Source organism: Prionailurus bengalensis, chromosome A1, assembly GCF_016509475.1.
Source record: "Prionailurus bengalensis isolate Pbe53 chromosome A1, Fcat_Pben_1.1_paternal_pri, whole genome shotgun sequence".
Lineage (NCBI taxonomy): Eukaryota > Metazoa > Chordata > Mammalia > Carnivora > Felidae > Prionailurus > Prionailurus bengalensis.
The window spans coordinates 132259120-132280929 of record NC_057343.1 but is presented as its reverse complement, the minus strand read 5'-3'; the positions used below and the strand labels follow the sequence as shown (position 1 = coordinate 132280929).

Below are 21810 nucleotides of genomic sequence, written 5' to 3'. Positions count from 1 at the left end.
GGAAATTGAAATTAGAACCCCAATGAGATACCATTTTATACCTATCAGACTGGTAAAATCTCAAGGACTGAAAACACCGAATGTGGGAGACAAAGGTGATGATAAATCAGTATCGGCATTTAGGAAAATGATTTGGTTTAGGTAATCAAGGTAAAAATGTTGCTTTTTTTACCACCCAGAAGTATTCTACCCACATTTATTCTAGAGGAACTCTCATGCTCCAGTAGACAAGAAAAGAAAGTTTATAGCAGCTGTTTATAATAAAGAACTGGCTAACTCTATTGTTGATCAACAGGACAATGGGTAGATTGTGCCACATTCATATAATGGACTGAAATGGATGGATCCAAGAAATATAATGCTGAGTGACAAAGCAAATGTGGAGGAATTTATATATACTGTTACCACTACAAAGTTAAAAAAACAAGCAAAAGTAAATAGCATTGATTAAATATACATGTGTGTACCTGTATAAAGAAATAATGCAAAATTCAGAGGAACACGAAGTAAACAAAAAGGACAGAAGGTGATTCAGGAATACAGACAAATAAGGAGTCTGGTTTATGATTAAAATCCTATGAATGGTTTTTCAGGCCTGACCATAAGCAAACACAGAAGCTTTACCTGACAGACCAGACCTTACAGGACAAACTGCCCTTATGTCTCCCTGGCCAGTGATGCTCTTTTACATATTTACATCCCTAGGCCCAACACCGGCATTCCTAGGTTCTTTCTATGAGGCCTTGGGCAGAAGGCTTGTTCAGGTGCCTCTAATGGGACCCCTTTAAAAGGGGTAGAACAGGGAAACTGGAAGACACTTCGCCCCCCCGCCCCCTTAAGTAGCACCCAGTGCTTTTCTGCTTTTAGCTGACTGCCACCCCTCCACCCTCCCCCTACGTACACCTTCAGGGCTAAAACTGCCACTGCCTTTTGTTTAGGGACCCCTCATTAGTCAGATGATCTCGACATGTGTGCTGCTCTGCCTGAATCTGGATCAGTGCACTGTTCCAAAATGGAATTGAAGTAAGGAGAATCAGCATCTCCTCCAGTTTTAGACTCCTGTTTATACCACTGCACCAAGTGATCAAAGGCTTAACTCTTTCAATTTTGGCTGAGCCTGACAGCTCAACTCTTGTTTAGCTCCACAGACCCTTGACAGTAATGTATTTCTTTCTTTTTTTTTTTTTTGATAGTAATATATTTCTTAAGTTGGGTTGTATAACAAAGCTACTTTGAACCTCCTCCGTAAAAACTTTTAACAACTTAAGTTCTGTGGAACTCTTATGGGGAGGAAAAATATAATGAAATCACAAAGAAGGTAGTGTTTAAATTATAGCATCAGTATCTCGGGATACACAAAGGTGAAGGAAATTGTGGGGTTATCAGAAAGGTGCTTCATTCTTTTTAAAATTTGTGTGCACAGGAGTATGTAGGACCCAAAGGAATCTTTTAAAGCATACAAGTTATCCTTTAAATTTTCTCTTCTTTGGGATGAGATCTTTCAAGAAAATTCATTTTCTATTTGCTTTCATATGTCTAAATGTGTCTATACCAAATTTGTGGATGAGTTTCTACAGTTACTACTTTATAAAATAGCATACGTGTGTAAAATGTCCTTCAACTATTTTCTTCATTCAGACTCTCTATAAAATTATATTTGTCCTTAAACTACTTTCTTCGTACCTCAGGGATTTCATAAATCAATTTATTTTTTGCCTCAACCATACAGGCTCCATTTCTATCTCCTTTTGGTTTATGTTGTGGGGTACTGATTTTTTAGGTCTTATTGTAGAAGCTCCCTGGCTCCATTCCTTGACGATCATATCTGGAGCTTTCCAAACAGATCCCATAATATCACAAGTGTTAAATACTAAAACCACACAGTATTTTATGCTCTGGCCATCGTTTTATTAAAGGAGAAATTATATTTTATGTCCATATTGTATGATTATCATTCTACGGTAACAAATTCTCAAAGGTAAAAAAGGTTTCAGAAATTTCCTTGCCCTTATTTTGCTAATTTCTTCTACCTGTAGTATAGTTATAATTTAGAATGTGCTTTCCCATTCGCTCTTTTGATCCTTACAACTATACTAATTCAGTTGCACACATATATATACTCCCATTTTACATACGAGAAAATCAAAACAAAAGAAGAGGTTATTATGACACCTCTGAGGTCACTCAGCTAGTTAAACCTGAACCCAGAAACTGGTATTCCTATTCCACTGTGTACCTGTGAGACACTCTGTACACCAAGGCTCTGCTATTTGCTACTTGTCATAAACTTGTGGGACAACTGTAAAATAATAAAACTAAATCAACTTACCTGTGATAATGAATTATTCAGGATCTTTATAAAGAATACTAGTGCTTTTGTCAAATACAGCTTTTGTCAAATCTGTTACTTTTGAGATGAATTTCATTCATCTATTAAACATATTAAATGTTATTGACACCAAGGCACAGTACTTTAATCATGTGTTTTTCTCAAATTTTGCTCTTACACAGTTTCTATTTTCTATTTTCTTCATATATTATTATTATTATTATTATTATATTTAATGCTTTCAGCAAGAAGATACTTGGCAAAATCCTTACTTAAACCTGACCAATGCAGAAATGTTTCCCCTAACATTTTAGTTAGGAAAAAATCGCTTTAAAAAGAGACATTAGACAAAGTTACCAAACATTTTTGCATTAGTTTCCTTACCTCCAAAAAGATGGAAGGCTTTCCTGCAGCTTGGGAGCGGCCATTTTGCAGAGCTGGATTTCTGAAAGCTTTGTTTTATTTTCAAATACTCTTTAGTAAAGAATGTTTTTGTGGCATTGTTCAGTTCTAGAGTAAAGCAAAAGAAAACAGTAGTTTTAGACGTTAATTTGACTAAAATGGCAAGAGCATGAAAAATTGTTACAGTATTTTGACAACAAATTTAGATCTCTTTAAGAAAGAAAACAAAAGTAAACTTTTAAATTTGAATTCAAGCGAACATAATTCCCTCAAATTCACATTAGATGCAAGTTTGATGTGTCTACACATAAAGTATACATCTACTGGGAATCTCCTATGTCAGTTATTATGCCATAGGCAGCAAAGAGAAAAACCCAGTCCTTGCACTCAATAAGACTCAAGATTAAAAGATAGAAACAGGGCCACCTGGGTGGCTCAGTTAAGTGACTGACTCTTGGTTTCGTCTCAGGTCATGATCACACGGTGGTTTTGTGAGTTTGAGCCCTGCATCAGTCTCCGTGCTGACAGTGTGAAGCCTGCTTGGGATTCTCAGTCTCCCTCTCTCTCTGCCCCTCCCTGACTTGCACTGTCTCTGTGTCTCTCAAAATAAATAAATAAACTTAAAAAAAAAAAAAGGTAGAAATAAACAGGTAGACAAAAAAGGGAAAAATGTGTTACAGGTGTAGCAAGAGAATAACCAGAGTACAATCCTGGCTCAGGAGAGAGGATAAAAGGGAAAAATCTTCTACAATTTTTCCTACTGCATCATCTCTTTAGTTCATTCTATATGTGATGGTCAAGAATTTACTGAATCTAATGCTGCTGATTGGAGAAAGTTTAAAAAAAATGCAGAATCAGGGGGGCTCAGTCGGTTAAGCGTCTGACTTCGGCTCAGGTCATGATCTCATGGTCCGTGAGTTCGAGCCCCGTGTCGGGCTCTGTGCTGACAGCTCAGAGCCTGGAGCCCATTTCAGATTCTGTGTCTCCCCCTCTCTCTGCCCCTCCCCTGTTCATACTCTGTCTCTCTCTGTCTCAAAAATAAAACGTTAAAAAAAAATGCAGAATCAAATTCTCAACCTTTCAGAGACTTCCTTATGAGTGAAAAAGAAAATATTCATTGGAAGTAAACACAGACCAATCAGAGAACAGATGTGATGATATTCACTTTAAATTCTAGAAAGTACTTGAACTCTCTCTTATATGAGCCATGGAAAGCCTAAGCACATAGAGAAAAAAATGCTCACCTCTAAAGGGAACAATACAAGTTAGGGGAAAAGATAAGCTGCTATCACAGCCTGCATTCAGTAGAATAGGACTAGTTTGAATCAAAGAAATACAGTAATATAAATCTCTTCAGGCCTCGCAGGTTCTCACCCTGGGTGGCTGTAAGGTCTACTAGTAAGTGCATGCCCTATAGAATTTGGGGTCCAGAAAAGCTCTGCATGCTGGGAAGGGAGGCCAACCAGGAATACCTCATCCAGCACTGATGAGTATTTATCTGTGTGTCCTCGGAAAATAAATTAAAACCTCATTTTCATATTCTTTACTCATAAGCTGTTCAAAGCTAAAAATCTTGCTTAGGAAGTCCCATTTTCCAGCTAAATATGCACCATGATGGCAGAGGCATATAGAACAGGGACAAAACCAAACCCAAAATTCTAAATATGATACTGTTGAAATGGAGTTACAGATTTTACAATATGTGAATCATTATAATTATACAATTTATGCTGAACTGAGGTTAATATTTAGGAGTTCCTATTTTAATATCTAGGTAAGCCATAATTAATGACTTATCCATTTTAATTTAGTGAGTCCATTTAGTATTTGCTACAATATTTTGTTCTCATAATTTTATACCAGAATAATGAAAAAGTAATTATCATCATTTTTAACCCTTCAGGCCCAGGAGAAATCTGCTACTATTATGACTTTCTCAGGGGACAGCATTTATCCAAGCTTTCACCTCAAGCAGCTGTGATCACTTTATACTTACTGATGTCCTTTAATGACTTTGGAGCACTCAAGAATCATTTCAGTAACTGTTTCATCACCCAAGAATAGCTAGTTTACCCTCTGCTAGAGGAATTATAAGACTAAGAGGTGATCTATTAAATTAAGCCCAGTTTACCCACAATATTTACCGAGCTCTTGCTAAGATAAAGACAAAATGTTAAGTACTTTATACTGTGATGATGCATCCTGTTATTATTTTGTACGTAAAGTTACATTTCAAGATTTAGAAAAAGGCTTTTGAAATCCTAGGGATAGGGATATATTACTAGATCCTCAAAAGGTTATCACAGCATCCATCCTTGCCTTCGAAGAATCTATAATTCTGTCTTCTGTGTGAAAAAAGACTCTTAAATACTGAGAACAAACTGAGAGTTGACAGGGGGGTGGGGGAGACGGGAAAGTGGGTGATGGGCATTGTGGAGAGCACTTGTTGGGATGAGCACTGGGTGTTGTATGGAAAACAGTTTGACAATAAATTATATTTAAAAGAAAGGGAAAGAAAGAAAGAAAAGAAAGAAAGAAAGAAAGAAAGAAAGAAAGAAAGAAAGAAAGAAAGAAAGAAAAGAAAGAAAGAAAAGAAAAGAAAAGAAGGAAGGAAGGAAGGAAGGAAGGAAGGAAGGAAGGAAGAAAGAAAGAAAGAAAGAAAGAAAGAAAGAAAGAAATTCCATCTTCCCTGTGCACCACATCATAGCCAATGATGCAGTTTGGTTTATTACTTTTAAAACTGTCAAAGTCACATATAGCTCTGGTTTAAAAAATCCAACAGCACAGAAGGGCAAAACGAAACAAAAAACAAAATGACAATGATTTGTTCTACTTCTTATTTCTACCTCCCCTCCCAATCCCCAGGGACTATTTAAGCATTCCTGTTTTTGTTTTTGTTTTCTGGAGATTAACCTCTGTAAGAATAAGTCATTGGTGTTCAAGAGTTGGTTTGCAAAACACTAGCAACATGTGAAATGATTTTGGGTGATACTGAATGAAAATGTTTAAACATTTAAAAGTTACCTATTTAATGTACATTAGAAAAAAATGTATATTAAGTAGAGCATCAAACACATACATTCACAAATACATTGCTAAGGATGAAGCTAATATAAGTATTTAAGAAAAAAGGTGTGTTGATATGAGGAAACTTCTTAAAAAAATAATTCAGGTGGTACACAGATACAGTAAAAATTGTAAAGGTGGTACCACAGGGGTACAAAATGAGTTTCACCAGGAAAGTTAAGGCCCCTGGCAAATGGCACTTTCTTGCCCCTCTTACACGGGTGCAAAGTAAGCATTGCCTTTTAATCCCTGAAGATTTTAAGACAGTTTGTGGGTTTTCACTGACACAGTTTGAGAAACACTTCTCTAAATATTATGCTTACTTTGATATTTCTTTTTTTATCATAAAAATAATCCACAAATTAAAGCTCGAGAATGACTGCACTGGAAGACAAAATTAGGTACTCTTACTGATAAAAAGAATGAGTTTGGATTTCAGGCTTAGTGACTATTCTGTACAAAATGAACAGAAGAACAAAAGAGGCATGGATGGACACAAGAACAAAACCATTATTAGCAGAAGAATTAACAGACCAGACTCAGTGGTAGAGAATAAGAGAAAGGGTGAAATGCTCTTAATAGGGATAATAGACCATGACCAATTAATTATAGACTGTCACAGTAGATAAAAAGAGGAAGTGAGATATTCTTTGGGATGAGTTATCTGTCCTGGACAAATTCCAGCAGGACATGACGAAATCAGACAGAACACAGAATAATTCTTCACTGTGCAGGACTGGCCCAAACACTCTAGGATATCTGTCATCCCTGTCCCTAGTGACTAGATGCCAGTAACATCCCCCATTTATTGAGTCAGCCAAAATATCCCTGGTGAAAACATCATAGGCCTCTTCCATGCTTAAAATTCTATATTAGCTTAAATGTCATTTCCTTATTTAGTTAGGGACTTCTATACATAAGGTAAAGACTTACGTATTTCCTTTTCCTATTTCCAGTGGAGTTCACTGGGATATCTGCTCATCAGCACCTAATTCTGCCAGGTAAAGGCACAAGAGTAGTGGGTATGGGGTTGTGTGTGGTTAAAATGGAGATGGAATTTGAGTGGAGGAAAATGGTGGAACAAGAGTGGAAATCATTCTTGTTGAGGTTTGAGTGCATCTGAATGGGAGGGGGGACAGGAGTGAGTCATTTCACAGTTGGGAAGTAGGATACACTCACTCTGTGGCACCCTTTGCAATACCTGGGACACTCCCATCTACTATATAACCATGGGTTGGGATCCTGGATCAATGGATACTGGGTCTGTAGTAGGACTGCCTACAGGAAGATCATTCGGTATCAGTCCACAATAGGGGAAGTGACACGCTTGGTTTGAAGGCTTCAGTCAGATAGTCAATTCAAGAAAATATGACACCTTCCCATGATATCCTTGGCTGAGGGATTTCTCCTCTCTCACCTGGATGACTCCTACCCCACATAATGCTTATATACCATGGCCTTTTCCTGTCTTTGGCCTGCTGATTTTAGGTGGCCTGTAGATCCTCTTATGTGGCATGTAGCACCTCCCTGTAGAGACCTAGAGTTGGGGTGCTGATGTGGGAGCTCTTGGTCTGAAAGGATTAAACCTGCTTACACTGGTGTCATTCTCACCTTCAAGACAAAAGGACTCTAATTAATTTGGGACACACCAGAACTTTCCCAATCTCCTAAGCAAACTTAGAATCTGCCATGTCCGGACTTATCCTACTGTTTCCCAAAGTGACTTCACCATTTTATGTTTTAACAAACATATATATGAGTCTCAATTTCTCCATATCCTTGTCAATATTTATTACTATCTTTTTGATTATCATACCCTTTGAGGCACACAAGCTTTCAACTTTGATAAAGTCTAATTTATCTGTTTTTTTTTTTTTGGTTGTGTTTTAGGTGCAACATTTAAGAACCCATTGCCTAATCCACTTTCAAAAAGTTTACACCTATGTTTTCTCTAAGAGGTTATATTCTTATCTCTTACATTTAGGTCTTTGTTCCATTTTAATTAGCGTGTGTGCATGTGTGTGTGTGTGTGTGTGTATGTTTGTGTATGTGTAAACAGTGTAAGGTGTGGCTCCAAAGTCACCCTTCTTTTGCATGTGGATATCCAAATGCTACAAGGTCTTGATGGTAAAACCTTTTACAAGAATAGTGGTATAGTGGTATCAGTTAAATAGCTGTTTTACTGGAGTAAAGATTGAGCCTCTCATGCAACCATTCCAGAAACCTCTTTACTATTTATTATCTTTAAATATTATTGATGTCCTTCCAAGAGGATTTAAGTCTTTTTAAACTATCTTTTAGCCTCTCAAAATGTTGTGAATCATATCATTTTTAGTTTCTTTGTTGACTACCTTTTATTAGTATGCTTTTATTGGTTAGGATGCTCTTGGTTGAAACTAACAGAAAATTTACTCAAACTGTGTTAGTTAATTAGTAAATTTAATATTTAATGGAACAGGAAATCCAAAGGTAGTGTGGGCTTCAAAGCTGGCTGACTCAGTGGTTAAATGAGGTTATCAAGAACTCATGTTCTTTTCTTTTTTTTTTTTTTTTTTATTTAAAAAAATTTTTTTTTTCAACGTTTATTTATTTTTGGGACAGAGAGAGACAGAGCATGAACGGGGGAGGGGCAGAGAGAGAAGGAGACACAGAATCGGAAACAGGCTCCAGGCTCTGAGCCATCAGCCCAGAGCCTGACGCGGGGCTCGAACTCACGGACCGCGAGATCGTGACCTGGCTGAAGTCGGATGCTTAACCGACTGCGCCACCCAGGCGCCCCTGTTCTTTTCTTTTTAAAAAAATCTTTTTTTAAATGTTTTTATTTATTTTGAGACAGAGAGAGACAGAGCATGAGCAGGGGAGGGGAGAGAGAGAGAGATACAGAATCCAAAGCAGGCTCCAGGCTCTGAGCTGTCAGATCAGACAGAGCCCGGCGTGGGGCTCGAACTCACAGAGGGCGAGATCGTGACCTGAGCTGAAGTCGGACGCCTAACCAACTGAGCCACCCAGGCACCCCAAGACCTCATGTTCTTTTCTTTCCTTCATTGTGCTCTCAAAAATAAAGGCTTTGTACCAAGCGGGTTCCCCACTTATTCATAAGATGGCTGCCAAAAACTGTTACACACTTTCTTGTTTATGTCCAATGGGAGAGAGAATGGCTTTTCTATCTCATGTCTTAAGAGTAAAGACAAACTTTCTTCTCATGTCATTGGTCAAAACTGGACCACATGCAGATTTGTAAACCAATCACTGGCAAAGGAAGCCAAGGATGGGGTCTGCTACCCAGGAGCCACCTGGTCTATGCTGGGAGAGTTGAATACTTGAGAATAAAACTCAGAGTTATATTAGAAAAGAAGGATGTAATGGTACTAATTAGCAACCAAGAGTGTCTGCTACAACTTTTTTTCGATCAACTTTCAACAGTATATCTTGACTTATCTTAAAAAAATAGGTATCAACTCCTTCTACCCTTTCTTCTACTTATCCTTTCCCACTTCCTCTTCTCAACTTCTCATGTGTTAACTACTTTATCAAGATCACATCCAATACTGTTAATTTAAGCACAATTGCCTAACCAGTGAATGTTACAGTACAAGTTTAAAATCATTTTGCTGAGGTACAGTCTATGGAATAAATCTGGGGGGAATTTCATTATTATCTCTATCCACTGAGTTACTGTAACAGAATTATGTTAGAACCAACCCCTAAAACATTGGCCAAATATCTTGAGTTCCTTTAGGAAATGACAGCTTTCCCGCTCTGACCTTTGACAGTAATTATCCCTTTTTGTTCGCAACTGGAATGCTGACATTAAGTAACTGAGAGTATTCATTCACTTAATAAGTAACTGTCAGGGTTCAGTAAGGTTAAGAGAATACTCTAAGACTGTAAACTAACTTCTCCAAAGTATCACCAAAAGCATTTGAAACCAGAAGAGGAAAAAAAAAATCATTTACAATAGCAACAACAAAAAATATACAGGCAGAAAACTAATAAGAATTGTGCAGAGCCTTTAGGAAGGAAATTGCAGAAATTTATTAAGATGACATCCAATAACAATCACCCAATATATAAATGTCAATTAAAAACTATGAATTATCTCCAAATAACTTATAATTTTAATTCACTTGTGAGTTATTAAAACACAGTCTAGAATAATTTTAAGAGGTATAGGGCAAGATAGAAATATGAATGGAAAAGAAAAAGGTGTCAAGAAACACACTTACATTGTAGTAATTATTATTACTTTTTAAAGAATGACAATTCAACTAGAATAGGAAAAAAGGATTGTTCAGCAAATGATACTAGGATAAATGTCTAAGGATATGGAAGAAAATGGACTCCGTTCTTTTTTTTTAAATGTTTGTTTGTTTGTTTGAGAGAGCTTGCATGAGCAGGAGAGAGGCAGAAAGGGAGGGAGAGAAAAAGAATCCCAAGCAGGCTCCCCCTGTTGGCTTGGAGCCCAATGCAGGGGTTGAGATCCCATGAGATCATGACCTGAGCCAAAAAAAAAAGTCAGATGTTCAACCAAATGAGTTACCCAGGTGCCCCAAAAGTACTCCATTCTTACTCAAACCATGCATCATACAAGATGCTAAATGGAGTTAAATATGGGATAGGAGGACAAAGTGGAAACCTAAAATAAATGTGGATAAAGAGAATTTTTATATAATTCTGTAGTTAATAGGTAAGGCCTTTTAATTCCTAACGTTAAAATTAGAAATATTAAAGACCTATGTTGCTACATGAGACCACATAAAAGTTCTGCACATCCATAAAATACAAACATAACTAAAATACAAATGACAAAACAGGAAAATGATTTACCCCATAGGACAAAAGCTGACACTAATTAAAAAAAAATCTTGTTAATAAGCAAGAAAAAGATGAACAAACCATAAGAAAAATCAGCAAAGGTCATGGCCAAGAAAAACAAATGCCCTGAATGTGGAGAAAATAAGCTCTTGTATAATACTGCTTATAACAGTTTTTGAGCACAGTTTGGCAACATACACATAGCTTTAAAACACATAACAGCTTTAATTACCAGTTCTACTTCTTGAAATCCCTCGCAAAGAAATGCTCAGAGATGTGTGCAAATATTTATCTCCATATATCAGCAATTAAGTAAATGACAAATAACTAAATGTCCCATAATATTGGTAGTTTAAGTAGATCATGATATAATCACAAGAGTTTTAAGTAAATCCAAGCAGGTTAAAAGCCTTACGTACAATATAGTCACATTTTTTTCTGTAAGAAAAATAATTAAGTACATGTATGTAAAATATTGTGGAAGTATACTCACTCACTGTGGTCTTTAAATGTTAGGACTATAGAGGATTTTTGAGCTTAGAACTTTGGATGTTCTGATTTTTCCCATAATGAAATTGTATTACTTCTATAATTTAAAAAGTTATTTCTATAAGAAAATTAGACCATAACGTTTTGGCTACTAGCAATGTCACTTTCCCTGATTTATACTCTGGTATTTCCTGAGCTTTTATCAAAGTATATCAGAAGATGTCAGGAAACCTGATATGCCACTTGCTCTGAAGATGTTTTTGAGGACACTGCCTACTCCACTTCTTAGTATGCCCTGGAAGAGAAATCACATAAAAAATTCCCTTTCAAGCACCAGAAAAACCTTTGCTTACTCTTGGGAAGTAGGATACTTCTTTTAATGAATCATGAGAATCATTTAATTGTGTCCTTACTTTTATTTTAACTCAGGTGGCAGAATATTTAAAACCAAATACTTCACCTAATTATAGTTACTAGGTAGCATCATCTGGCTTGTGTATCTGTTCATCCACCCTCACCTGCACAACATGGAGATAGCATTTTTTCCTGTGATGGGTAGCACAGAGTAGTGCCCTCCATAAATATTAGCTCTACTTACTTCTATCCTTCTTCCCTTTTTCCTTAGCAATTCTTGACGTTCCACATTCATTAGTTTTTCCTGTCTCCATTAGTATGTTTTTGTAATGTGTTTATTTATTTTTGCGAGAGAGCAAGAGAGACACAGAGTGCGAGCAGGGAATGGGGCAGAGAGAGAGGGAGACAGAATCTGAAGCAGGCTCCAGGCTCCGAGCTGTCAGCACAGAGCCCGACGTGGGGCTCGAACTCATGAAATGAGAGATCATGCCCTGAGTTGAAGTTGGACAGTTAACTGACTGAGCCGCTCAGGCGCCCCTCCATTAGTATGTTTTAAAAATTATATTTCATCTTTACTGATAATTAGTTAAACAAATCCTTGCTCCAATTTTGCTTCTTCTCATTCAAGAAGAAAAACCTTAAGAATAAGGATGTTGAAAAGACATGGAGGGTGGGGGGAAAGGCATGAGTTTTCCTCAGATATTTACAGAATTATTCTCAAAGACTCCAGAGGAAATAACAAGGCCCAAAGAATGAGTAGCAGTAAAAGGCAGATATGAGGAATAAATAATCAACAGGGCTGCTTCAAGTTTTAATGAAATGCCCTTGCCATTAGCAATGTCCAAGCCAAGGGGCGCCAGGGTGGCTCAGTCGGTTGGGCGACCGACTTTGGCTCAGGTCATGATCTCACGGTTTGTGAGTTCGAGCCCCGCGTCGGGCTCTGTGCTGACAGCTCAGAGCCTGGAGCCTGCTTCTGATTCTGTGTCTCCCTCTCTCTCTGCCCGTCCCCCACTCATGCTCTCTCTCTGTCTCAGAAATAAATAAACATTGAAAAAAAATTAAAAAAAAAAAAAAAGAAATGTCCAAGCCAAGACTGAACAATTGGTTAGAATATCTTAGAAAAGATCTCAGCATAAAGTAGGAGATTAGACATGAGAACTTCTTTTCATCTAGGATTCTATGATTTTCACACAGTTCTATGAGTTGGGCAAGCACTGTTTTTTAGAGTAGAGAATAAGAAATCATCCTGTATATGATTTTCAATAATGTTCTATAATCATTTATAAAGTACCTTAAGAATGAGAACAAAGCTGTAGTCAGCACAATCAGGCAATCGTGTTAGTGAAAGAGAACAGTTACCTGTCTGGAAAAAGACTCTGGAAATAATTGTCCGGCACAACGGGCAGGGAGTGCTTGCAGGATTGTCTTTGGCAAGAGTCCGTAAGCAGGGCTCACAGAAGATGTGGTGGCAAGGGTAACACATGTATGGGTTGAAATAAACATCCAGACATACTGCACAGATGTAACTTTCCTTTTCTTCTGCATATTCATTGTCATCATCTGTACTCATCTCATTATTCAAAGTCTGTAAAACATAAGCAAAAATAATTTCTCTCAGTTCAGTATGAGATTGGTTTCCTTGAGAAAGAGAGACTGCCTTTACATTTTGTTAAAATGAATAAAAATATTTATGAGAAGCACATAATATCTCTTTCTGTGACATATTTCAAGTGACAGAAAGGCTATCTTGCAAAGTGACAAGAAACTCAAAACGCACACGAAAAATCCAGAAGTCTTAATTATTCTTTTAAAAGGTACTTTTCATATTTTTATATAATACTAAATGCTAAAATCTGTCCAAACATACTGAAGTAACCCCTATCTCTATTTAACCAGTACTAGTTAAGTATGTGTCAGGTATACTAGTCCCAGGACTACAGATTCCCCATTGATCCTACTCCCACCACAGCAAATAAAGTGATTGTCACAAGGTTATAGATAGAGCCTTATATGGGCATCTGCATATGATAAAAAGGACAAGAGGATACCATATATGCTTCATCCCCAGACCAGGCATGCACTGTCTATTCTACACTTTGTCCCTTCGTGGACCCCAAGGCCAAGAAACGGCCAAAGACTAACATATGTCAGGAAATAGACAAGGCAAAGAGACTTGTAGCAATTTGGGGATCAGCCTTGTAGCTGAGAAATGGGATGAGTCCCTTCCCTCCTCCCAAAAAAGAATAGTTAAGAAAGCTGTAGTTAGGAAAGAGGCAGCTCAGAGGTTAGCAGCGTGAGGCCTGGTAACAGAATGCCTGTTACTTAGGCTCACGATTTCCCCATCTGTGAGGATGACGTGAGGATTAAATGAGGTAATCCACTAGATATCAAGCATTCTGTGAAATCCCATATAACATAAACAAAGTTTAAAACAGGACATGAAGTAAAAGTCTCTCTCCAAAAGAAAGCTTGCAGCTAGGACCTGCACAATAATAAAGAAAAATCTGTAGGAAAGGCAACAGAATCCATAATTTTTTGTTCATTTTTGATACATGAATATTCTTTCCTAAACTGAAAAGATATTTGCAAAATGAAAGGTATAAGTAAATGATTAGTAGTGAACTGGGCACCCCAGATAAAAACATCTATGGACCTAGATGCTGACTTACCTAAATTTTATTTCATAATGCCAGCTTATTCTGCTTGCATTATACTCTCAGGACTGTGCCTTGAGATTTGAACTAATTAACCTTAAAGAAACCCATGGCATAAAAAAAACCCCATCATTTGTGGAACCTCTTGAAGCATTTCAAATTGTGACCCAAATATTTGTGCAGAATTTTATTTCTATAAAGTACTTTACATATCCAACAAAAGTAACTAGACCACATTAAAATACACAAGGAAATAAAAGCTTTGCTCTTTAAAAACACAGTATTTTGCAAATAAACTTGATGTGAGTTTGAAAATAGAAAATGAGGTTGGAACTATTCATCTATTATTTGATCTAAGTGAATCAATCCTCAAAACAGAAATAACGTATATAAAATTCACTACGTTTTAGGGAGTTAAATTCATTAACCAGAAAACTGCACCTGTCTGGTAATAAATACTGTTATACAAAAAGACAAACAAATTATCTCAAGGATAGAATACCAGTGGGTATTTTTCCAAATTGAAGCGATGGAGGGTTGTATGATAGTAAATTTGCTGTTGGATGGGAAGTTACGTTTTTAAGTTTTTATTTAAATTCCAGTTAGTTGAACAATTATATTTTAAAAATTAATACTCATTAATGGATCACTGCCAACATAGAAAGAGGTTTTTAATAGGTATGTCTAAGAACTCATATTCGTCTCCTCAATATTTCAATGGTCATAGATGAAGACCCCAGAAATGCTTATCAGAAATGTAAGGAAGGGGACAGGAAAGATAGCTGGCTAATTAAGGACCAAAATCCTTTCTGGAATAAGGTATGCCATTAGCAAATAATATAAAAATGTACACTAGGCTAAACCAGTTGGCAGAGTCAAGATTTTTAAAAAGTCTCAATAGGTAGCTGGGCTGAAATCAAGATTGAATTTAACAGATACATACAAATTCCTAATTGAAGACTCTAAAAGAAACTGCACACCTATACGATGAATAAAATTTAGCTAAAGCAATTTATGTGAAGAAGAGCTAGGGATTTTATCTGGATTTTAACTGACTTAACTAAGCTCAGTGTATGATGTAGTTACTTAAAAAGCCAATCAAACCTGAAGTGCAGTGTAGTGTGGGTTTATGCGTCTCTCATTGTACAACGATCACAACACGTTTGTAGCTACTCTAAGGAACACAGACAAATGAGAGTCATCCACAGAAACACCGAAGGCCAGAGCAGCATGGGTTCTGAAACCACCTCCTAGAAAGTACAGTTAAAACATGATATTCATTCAGAAAAATAGTGACAGGAGATGAGATAAACAAACACGCATTGGTATGACAAAGATCCTGATTTTCCTCTGTGGAGTTTTTATGATTAGATCTAAAAGCAAATGGATGTGAAGAGGCGATAGATTGTAAGAGAAATACCTATTTATAAACCCAAACGACATGAGCACAGCCTAAAATGGCCACTCTTATACAGTACACCTGTCATGGAGCTCACCATTTATCTTATGCTCCCCATGAAATACTGTGAGGCTTAGAAATAAGAGAATTAAAGTTGTATACATTAACTAATTTCCTTAACACAAAACCCCTATGAAGCAGGTACTACTACTATCATCATCTTTTAGAATAAAGAAAACTGAGAAATTGAGAGCTCACTAACTCTAGTGGTTAAGCTGGCATTTGAAAAAAAGCCAGTATATGGACCTAGGGCAGTGCTCTTCACTACCACACTCTTACGTGAGTCAGTGTACTTCAAAACATACTAGCAAATAATAAATGTTAGCTGGAGATGATTATGACGTAGGTTTAAAGAAAAAGACAAATTTAGTTAGGATCTACAGGGAAGTAAAATTTCAAGGCATTGTTATCAAAATTAGCAGATGAATATATAGGTGCCCAATGTACAACTACTTTTGACCCCATGGAAACTGTCCTACAAAGAACAAACACACTCAGTCTCTCACATTCCTTTCCAGGGGCTTCCAGTCTCAGAAGAGGAGAAAATAAACTGCTAAATAATATAAAACAATAAGCTTCAAAAAATTCAGGAAAAAACTAGCATAAAAATTAACAGACCAAGAGTTTTTATTAGTAATAACAAAGCAGCAGTGCCATTTAGCTCACTTACAATATTGTGATTACTGCTATATTTGGCCTTATTCCTCTAACTTACTATTTTTTAATAGGTGCTAGTAGGGCAGTGAATAGGAGCAAGACTCCAGAGCCTGTTTGGGCTCTGACACTATTGCTTGTGTGACCTTATGCAAATTACTTAACTCCCTGGAGTATCACTTTTCTCATTTCTAAGGTGGAGATACTAACAGTACCGAGCTCACAGTTGTTGAAGAAAGAGTTAATATGTATACAAAACATTCCGAACAATACCTGGAATGTAAATGTTTGCTGCTGTCATTGTATTCAATCATATTTATTATTAAATATTGGCTTTTTTGAGAGTGGTTTTATGTTTACAGAAAAATTGTACAGAAAATAGACAATCCCCCCATACCTCCTTACACACACACACACACACACACACACACACACACACACAGTTTAACCTTTTGTTACCATTATTATGGTACATTTTTTTAAGTTAATAACCAATATTGATACATTACTATTAACTGAGTCCCATAGTTTGCATTAGGGTTTATTCTTGGTTTTGTACATTCTATGGATTTTAACAAATAGATAATGTCAGGTATCCACAATTGCAGTATCATATAGAATAGTTTCATTGCACTATTGAATGAAATCCCCTGTGCTCCACTTATTCATCCATTTTACCTCTTCCCCAACCCCTGTCAACTACTGATCTGTCTGTATATAGCTTTCCTTTTCCAGAAAGTCATATAATAGGAGTTACACAGTATGTAGTCTTTTCAGACTAGCTTCTTTCACCTACCGATACGCATTGAGGTTCCTTCTAATTGATCGTGAAGTTACTCCAGGTCTCTAATGAGAACTGCTCTTAATTCTATATCAGTTTATTCCCTGGCCTTTAAAAAACAATTAATTTGCTTCATTTCTAAATAAATTCAAATTGCCTTCTACCCTTAGATACTCCTGAAATGTTGTGGCCCATTCAAGTTATGCAGTCTTATTTTCCAGCAGTGTTACATATTTATTCTTTTTAAAGATATATTTTTTTATAATTCTACTTTATTTAAAAGTATAAGTTGACATTAATATTATAATTTTATTTTACTTAAAATTGTCTCCAAAGGAAGCAATGAATATAATTACAGTAAGTTAAACTTTATACCTAATTTTAGTGTGTGTGTGTGTGTGTGTGTGTGTGTGTGTCTATGTGTATTCCACCACATGCAGAGACAGAAAAAAAAAAACAAAAGTCAATTTCTGCTAAGAATGCCCTTGGGGTGTCTGGGTGGCTCACTCGGTTAATCATTTGACTTCAGCTCAGGTCATGGTCTGGCAGTCCATGGGTTCGAGCCCCATATCGGGCCCTATGCTGACAGCTTAGAGCCTGGAGCCTGCTTCTGATTCTGTTTTCCTCTCTGCCCCTCCCCTGCTTATGCTCTCTTTCTCTCTCTCAAAAATAAAAAAAAATTAAAAATTAAAAATTAAAAAAAACCAGAATGCCCTTGATGAAGCAGGAAAAAGATTAACTTTGACTAATTGAATATTTATCTTATAATGCTCCATGTGAGAGAAACAGGAAGTACACAGAATGCATTTCTGTTGCATTCCAAAGCATAATGGTTATTTTAAGAAAAAGAACCTTTGTTAATGTTTTAGTTGTGAGCTGAACTAGCTGGTTTTTCCATGGAAAAATATCATCTTTATGTAATGAACAATGGCCAGGAAAACTGAGTATTCAGAATTGGTTATTTGGCAGACATTTTCACAAAAATGAACAAAGCAAATCTGTCACTTCAAGGCAAACAAATAGTGTCTGTCACCAAATAAAATGATAAAATTTTAGCTTTCAAGCAACAAAATCAAAATTTTGTAAAACTTCTATATACTTATAGCTTCCCAGTATTTACAGACTTTTCTGAAAAGATGGTATTAGCAGTTTTTTTGCTAGTGCTTAATGAAATATGACAACAGTTAGGAGAGCTAGGTAATTCAGTGAACCAGGAGTTTCCAAATGTCTAATGCAGGATATTATAAAATGATGCATACATGATATTACAAAATTATGCATGAGTAAATGAACCACTCAAAGTGTAAAAACAGACTAATGGATTTTAATGTAACAGAGTATTTAACATTCACATCAAGTGTCAGATTTCATATTGTAATAGACTTTAATAATCTAGCACTTGTCAAGTTTTGGTATAGTATCAAAGACAACTATCCAAAATTATCTTGAAAAGCTATTATAATACTATTCCCTTTTCTGACTATGTGTCTGGCTGGATTTTCTTCACATACTTCAGTCAAAACAGCTTATGGCAACAGATTGTATGCAGAAGCAGACGTGAGAATACATCTTTTGATTATTAGGCCAAATATTAAAGATATTTGAAAGAATGAAACAAATACCATTCATCTCAATTTTTGTTTTGATTAAATTATTTTCATAATATATGTCATGATTACATATAATGGTTTATTATTATCTTTGTATGAATTAATATTTAAATTTTTTCTGTTTAATTTATAATATGGTAAATATTTATAATCCACATACACAAAAGCTCTTTAGGGTTCTCAATAACTTTTAATATTTTACAGGGATTTTGAGACCAGAAGTATGAGAATTAATATAGTAGGAGATAGAAAGCAAAGGTGATTTGGGCCGTAGGCCTATAGTAGATACTATATTGAAGTATGCAAGTATTTAGTAAATTGGCAATATTGACAATAATCTCATCAGTGATTATACTAAGCAAGACAATTTAGGGGAAAAAATAATGAGAAGCATCTAAATTATGGCAAGTTCTCATCTACTTGGGATCCAAAGAAATAAAAGCTCTAAGGACTACTAAAAAAAAAAAAAAAAAAAAAAAAGGCACACTGTAAAGAAGGAGAGAGGGAGATTAACATTTCCTTCAAAAAGCCACATCTAGATACATCATAGTATCAATATAAAAATCAATCAGCTTAATATTTAAAGTTCTATTAGATAATAACTAACTTTATTTAAAATGAAAAGCAAGAGGGGCGCCTGGGTGACTCAGTTGGTTGAGTGTCTGACTTTGGCTCAGGTCATGATCTCATGGCTCATGAGTTCGAGCCCCGCTGACAGCTCAGAGCCTGGAAACTGCTTCGGATTCTGTGTCTCCCTCTCTCTTTGCCCCTCCCCTACTCGTGCTCTTTCTCTCCAAAAAAATAAATAAACATTAAAAAAAATTTTTTTAAATGAAAGCAAGAGCTACTATAATACTCTGAGGTGACCTCTAAAGCATCAAGGAAAGATTAAAGATTAAAGATTAAAGATCTTCAATAGAGCTACAGGTGTATTTTCTACATTAAAATTATTTGATAGTTGGTGATTCATATGGGGTTCTTTAATACAAATATTCAACTAATTAAAACATCTCATTAATAAGCTATTCTAGATAGACTGATAATTACTATATCTGAATTGTTTTTTACATCAATCACTTTTCAAGACAGAAATACAGCTTTAGATTAGAGTTAGCTCTAGGATCTATGCCAAAATGATCTAGCTGTCCTGGCCTGAGTGTTTGTTTTACTTAAAAAAAAATCTAAAATAACACCCCAAGGTCTTGAGTACATGTGTCAGTAGTTAGTAGCTATCAAAGGAGAAACACACTACGGGGCACCTGGGTGGCTCAGTCGGTTAAGCATCTGACTTCAGCTTAAGGTCAAGATCTCACAGTCTGATTTCGAGCCCTGTGCTGACAGCTCAGAGCCTGTAGCCTGTTTTGTATTCTCTGTCTCCCTCTCTCTCTGCCCCTTCCCCGTTCGCACTCTGTCTGTCTGTCTCTCTCAAAAATAAAGATTACAAGACATTAAAAAAATATATATAAGAAGAAACACACTAAATCCCTACAACCCATGGTAAAGGAAAAAACATAATTCATGGGGTCTCAAACGAAGACTGGGGTCGTGAAGTTCAAAAATTTGAGGGGAAACTTCCCAATATTTATTCCTATAATTTACTAACATACTCAGAGAAAGGAAGAGACTAAAGGAAGATTTTACATGCCTCTAGGAGGTAACCAAAACTGCTGAGAATATTTTTTTCCACTCATCATCATCCTTCTCTGTATGTTTGCAGGTTAATATAATACTCAGTATTGCCCAGGCCATCAGATACAGAGTTATTCAGAAACCATTGATTCACTATGTTGCTTGATAAATAAAATCCCTTCAGGGCTCCACTGTATTTATTGATGAATGTATGAAATGAAAAATTCTCAAAAAGTACATAATATCATTTTCTCTATACTGACCATTGGAAGAATTCTATTTATCCCATTAAAAGCTCTGGGGAATGCAACTTTCCACAACTTATTTGCTTTCCTAATCAATACGAATATTAAACCAAAATGATAATCAGTTTACTTCTAAAATACAAAAATCAAGTTAAATAAAGTAAAAAATTAAGGAAACAGTCCTTACCCTGAAAGAACTGAAAATGATCCACATTCACAGCGAATAATTCCAAATGCTCAGGCTAGAATTTATAAATTTTTGCAAATAAGTTTGGTTTTGGCTAAAAGCAATTAATTAGAATGAAAACCTTTCCTCAGCAAAATTTAAAGAGTATATTTCTGCCATTTCTGGCTATCTTTAGAGTACATATGAGCTCTAAAATTTACCGTTTTTTATAGAAAATCTTATGACTTTTGCTTTACATAAGTTGTATTGCTCACCACCCCCATTTTTGGCATTTGAAATAAAATGTTTGCAATATTTTGTAGTGATGGTCATTTTTTGAGAATATCTTCTGGTTTTGTTTTGAAAACCAAGGATGTGCTAGCACTTATTTTTAAAATTTTACATGTTCTACACAAGTTATTAGATCTTTATAAAATGATAAATGATGCAGCATATTTTTGTACAAACATTTAAATTTAATAATCACATACACTAAAAATATTACTATTCTGTCTGAAAGGAAGACTGTCTTGCTTTGTAATACTTCTAACACATTAGTAATTCTGGGAAATTTTCACTTTATTTGTAAAAGCTTCTGCCATGTTTACTTAAGGGAAGAAAAATGGGAATTCCAATTCAATGGTTAGCTCCAAAAGGAAAATATTAAGACATAATATCTTTATTTATGCTTATGTTGCTTATACACGACCACATTGTTAAAAGGCACTAGTCACCATGTTCTTAAAAGACTACAAAATGCAATTATTCTATGGAAGACATTTTGCTTTCTTGCAAAGACAGGTGGGGGGGGGGGAGGATGAACTTCCCTTTGTCTTTTCTGGCTTCACTGTAACTGCCCATCTGATTTATCTACCTTTTTCTCTAAGTATGTCTTGTGTATATTTTCCGCCTATTACTGACTTTTTTTGACATATAATTCACATACCCTAAAGTTCACCATTTTAAAGTATACAATTCAGTGGTTTTGGGATATTCATAAGGTGGTACAGCTATTACCACCATCTAATATTAAAAAAATTCCATCACTCCAAAAAGAAATTTCATTCCCATTGTCAGTCACTTCCCATTTCCCTCTTCCCTCCTTCCACACCCCACCCTTGGCAACAACAAATCTACTTTCTGTCTCTACAGATTTG

The 21810-nt window shown here is 35.9% G+C and overlaps 1 protein-coding gene across 1 annotated transcript in view; it reads right to left on the bottom strand.

Moving 5' to 3' along the window:
- The window catches only part of RNF180 (ring finger protein 180), a 211313-nt gene that overhangs the window by 51834 nt on the left and 137669 nt on the right, over positions 1–21810 (bottom strand). Inside the window, exons 5-6 of the mRNA XM_043591137.1 lie at positions 12815–13040; positions 2714–2839 (exon numbers count right to left, since the gene is read on the bottom strand). Coding sequence (XP_043447072.1) covers positions 2714–2839; positions 12815–13040 — 352 coding nt within the window. The remainder of the gene's footprint in view (positions 1–2713; positions 2840–12814; positions 13041–21810) is intronic.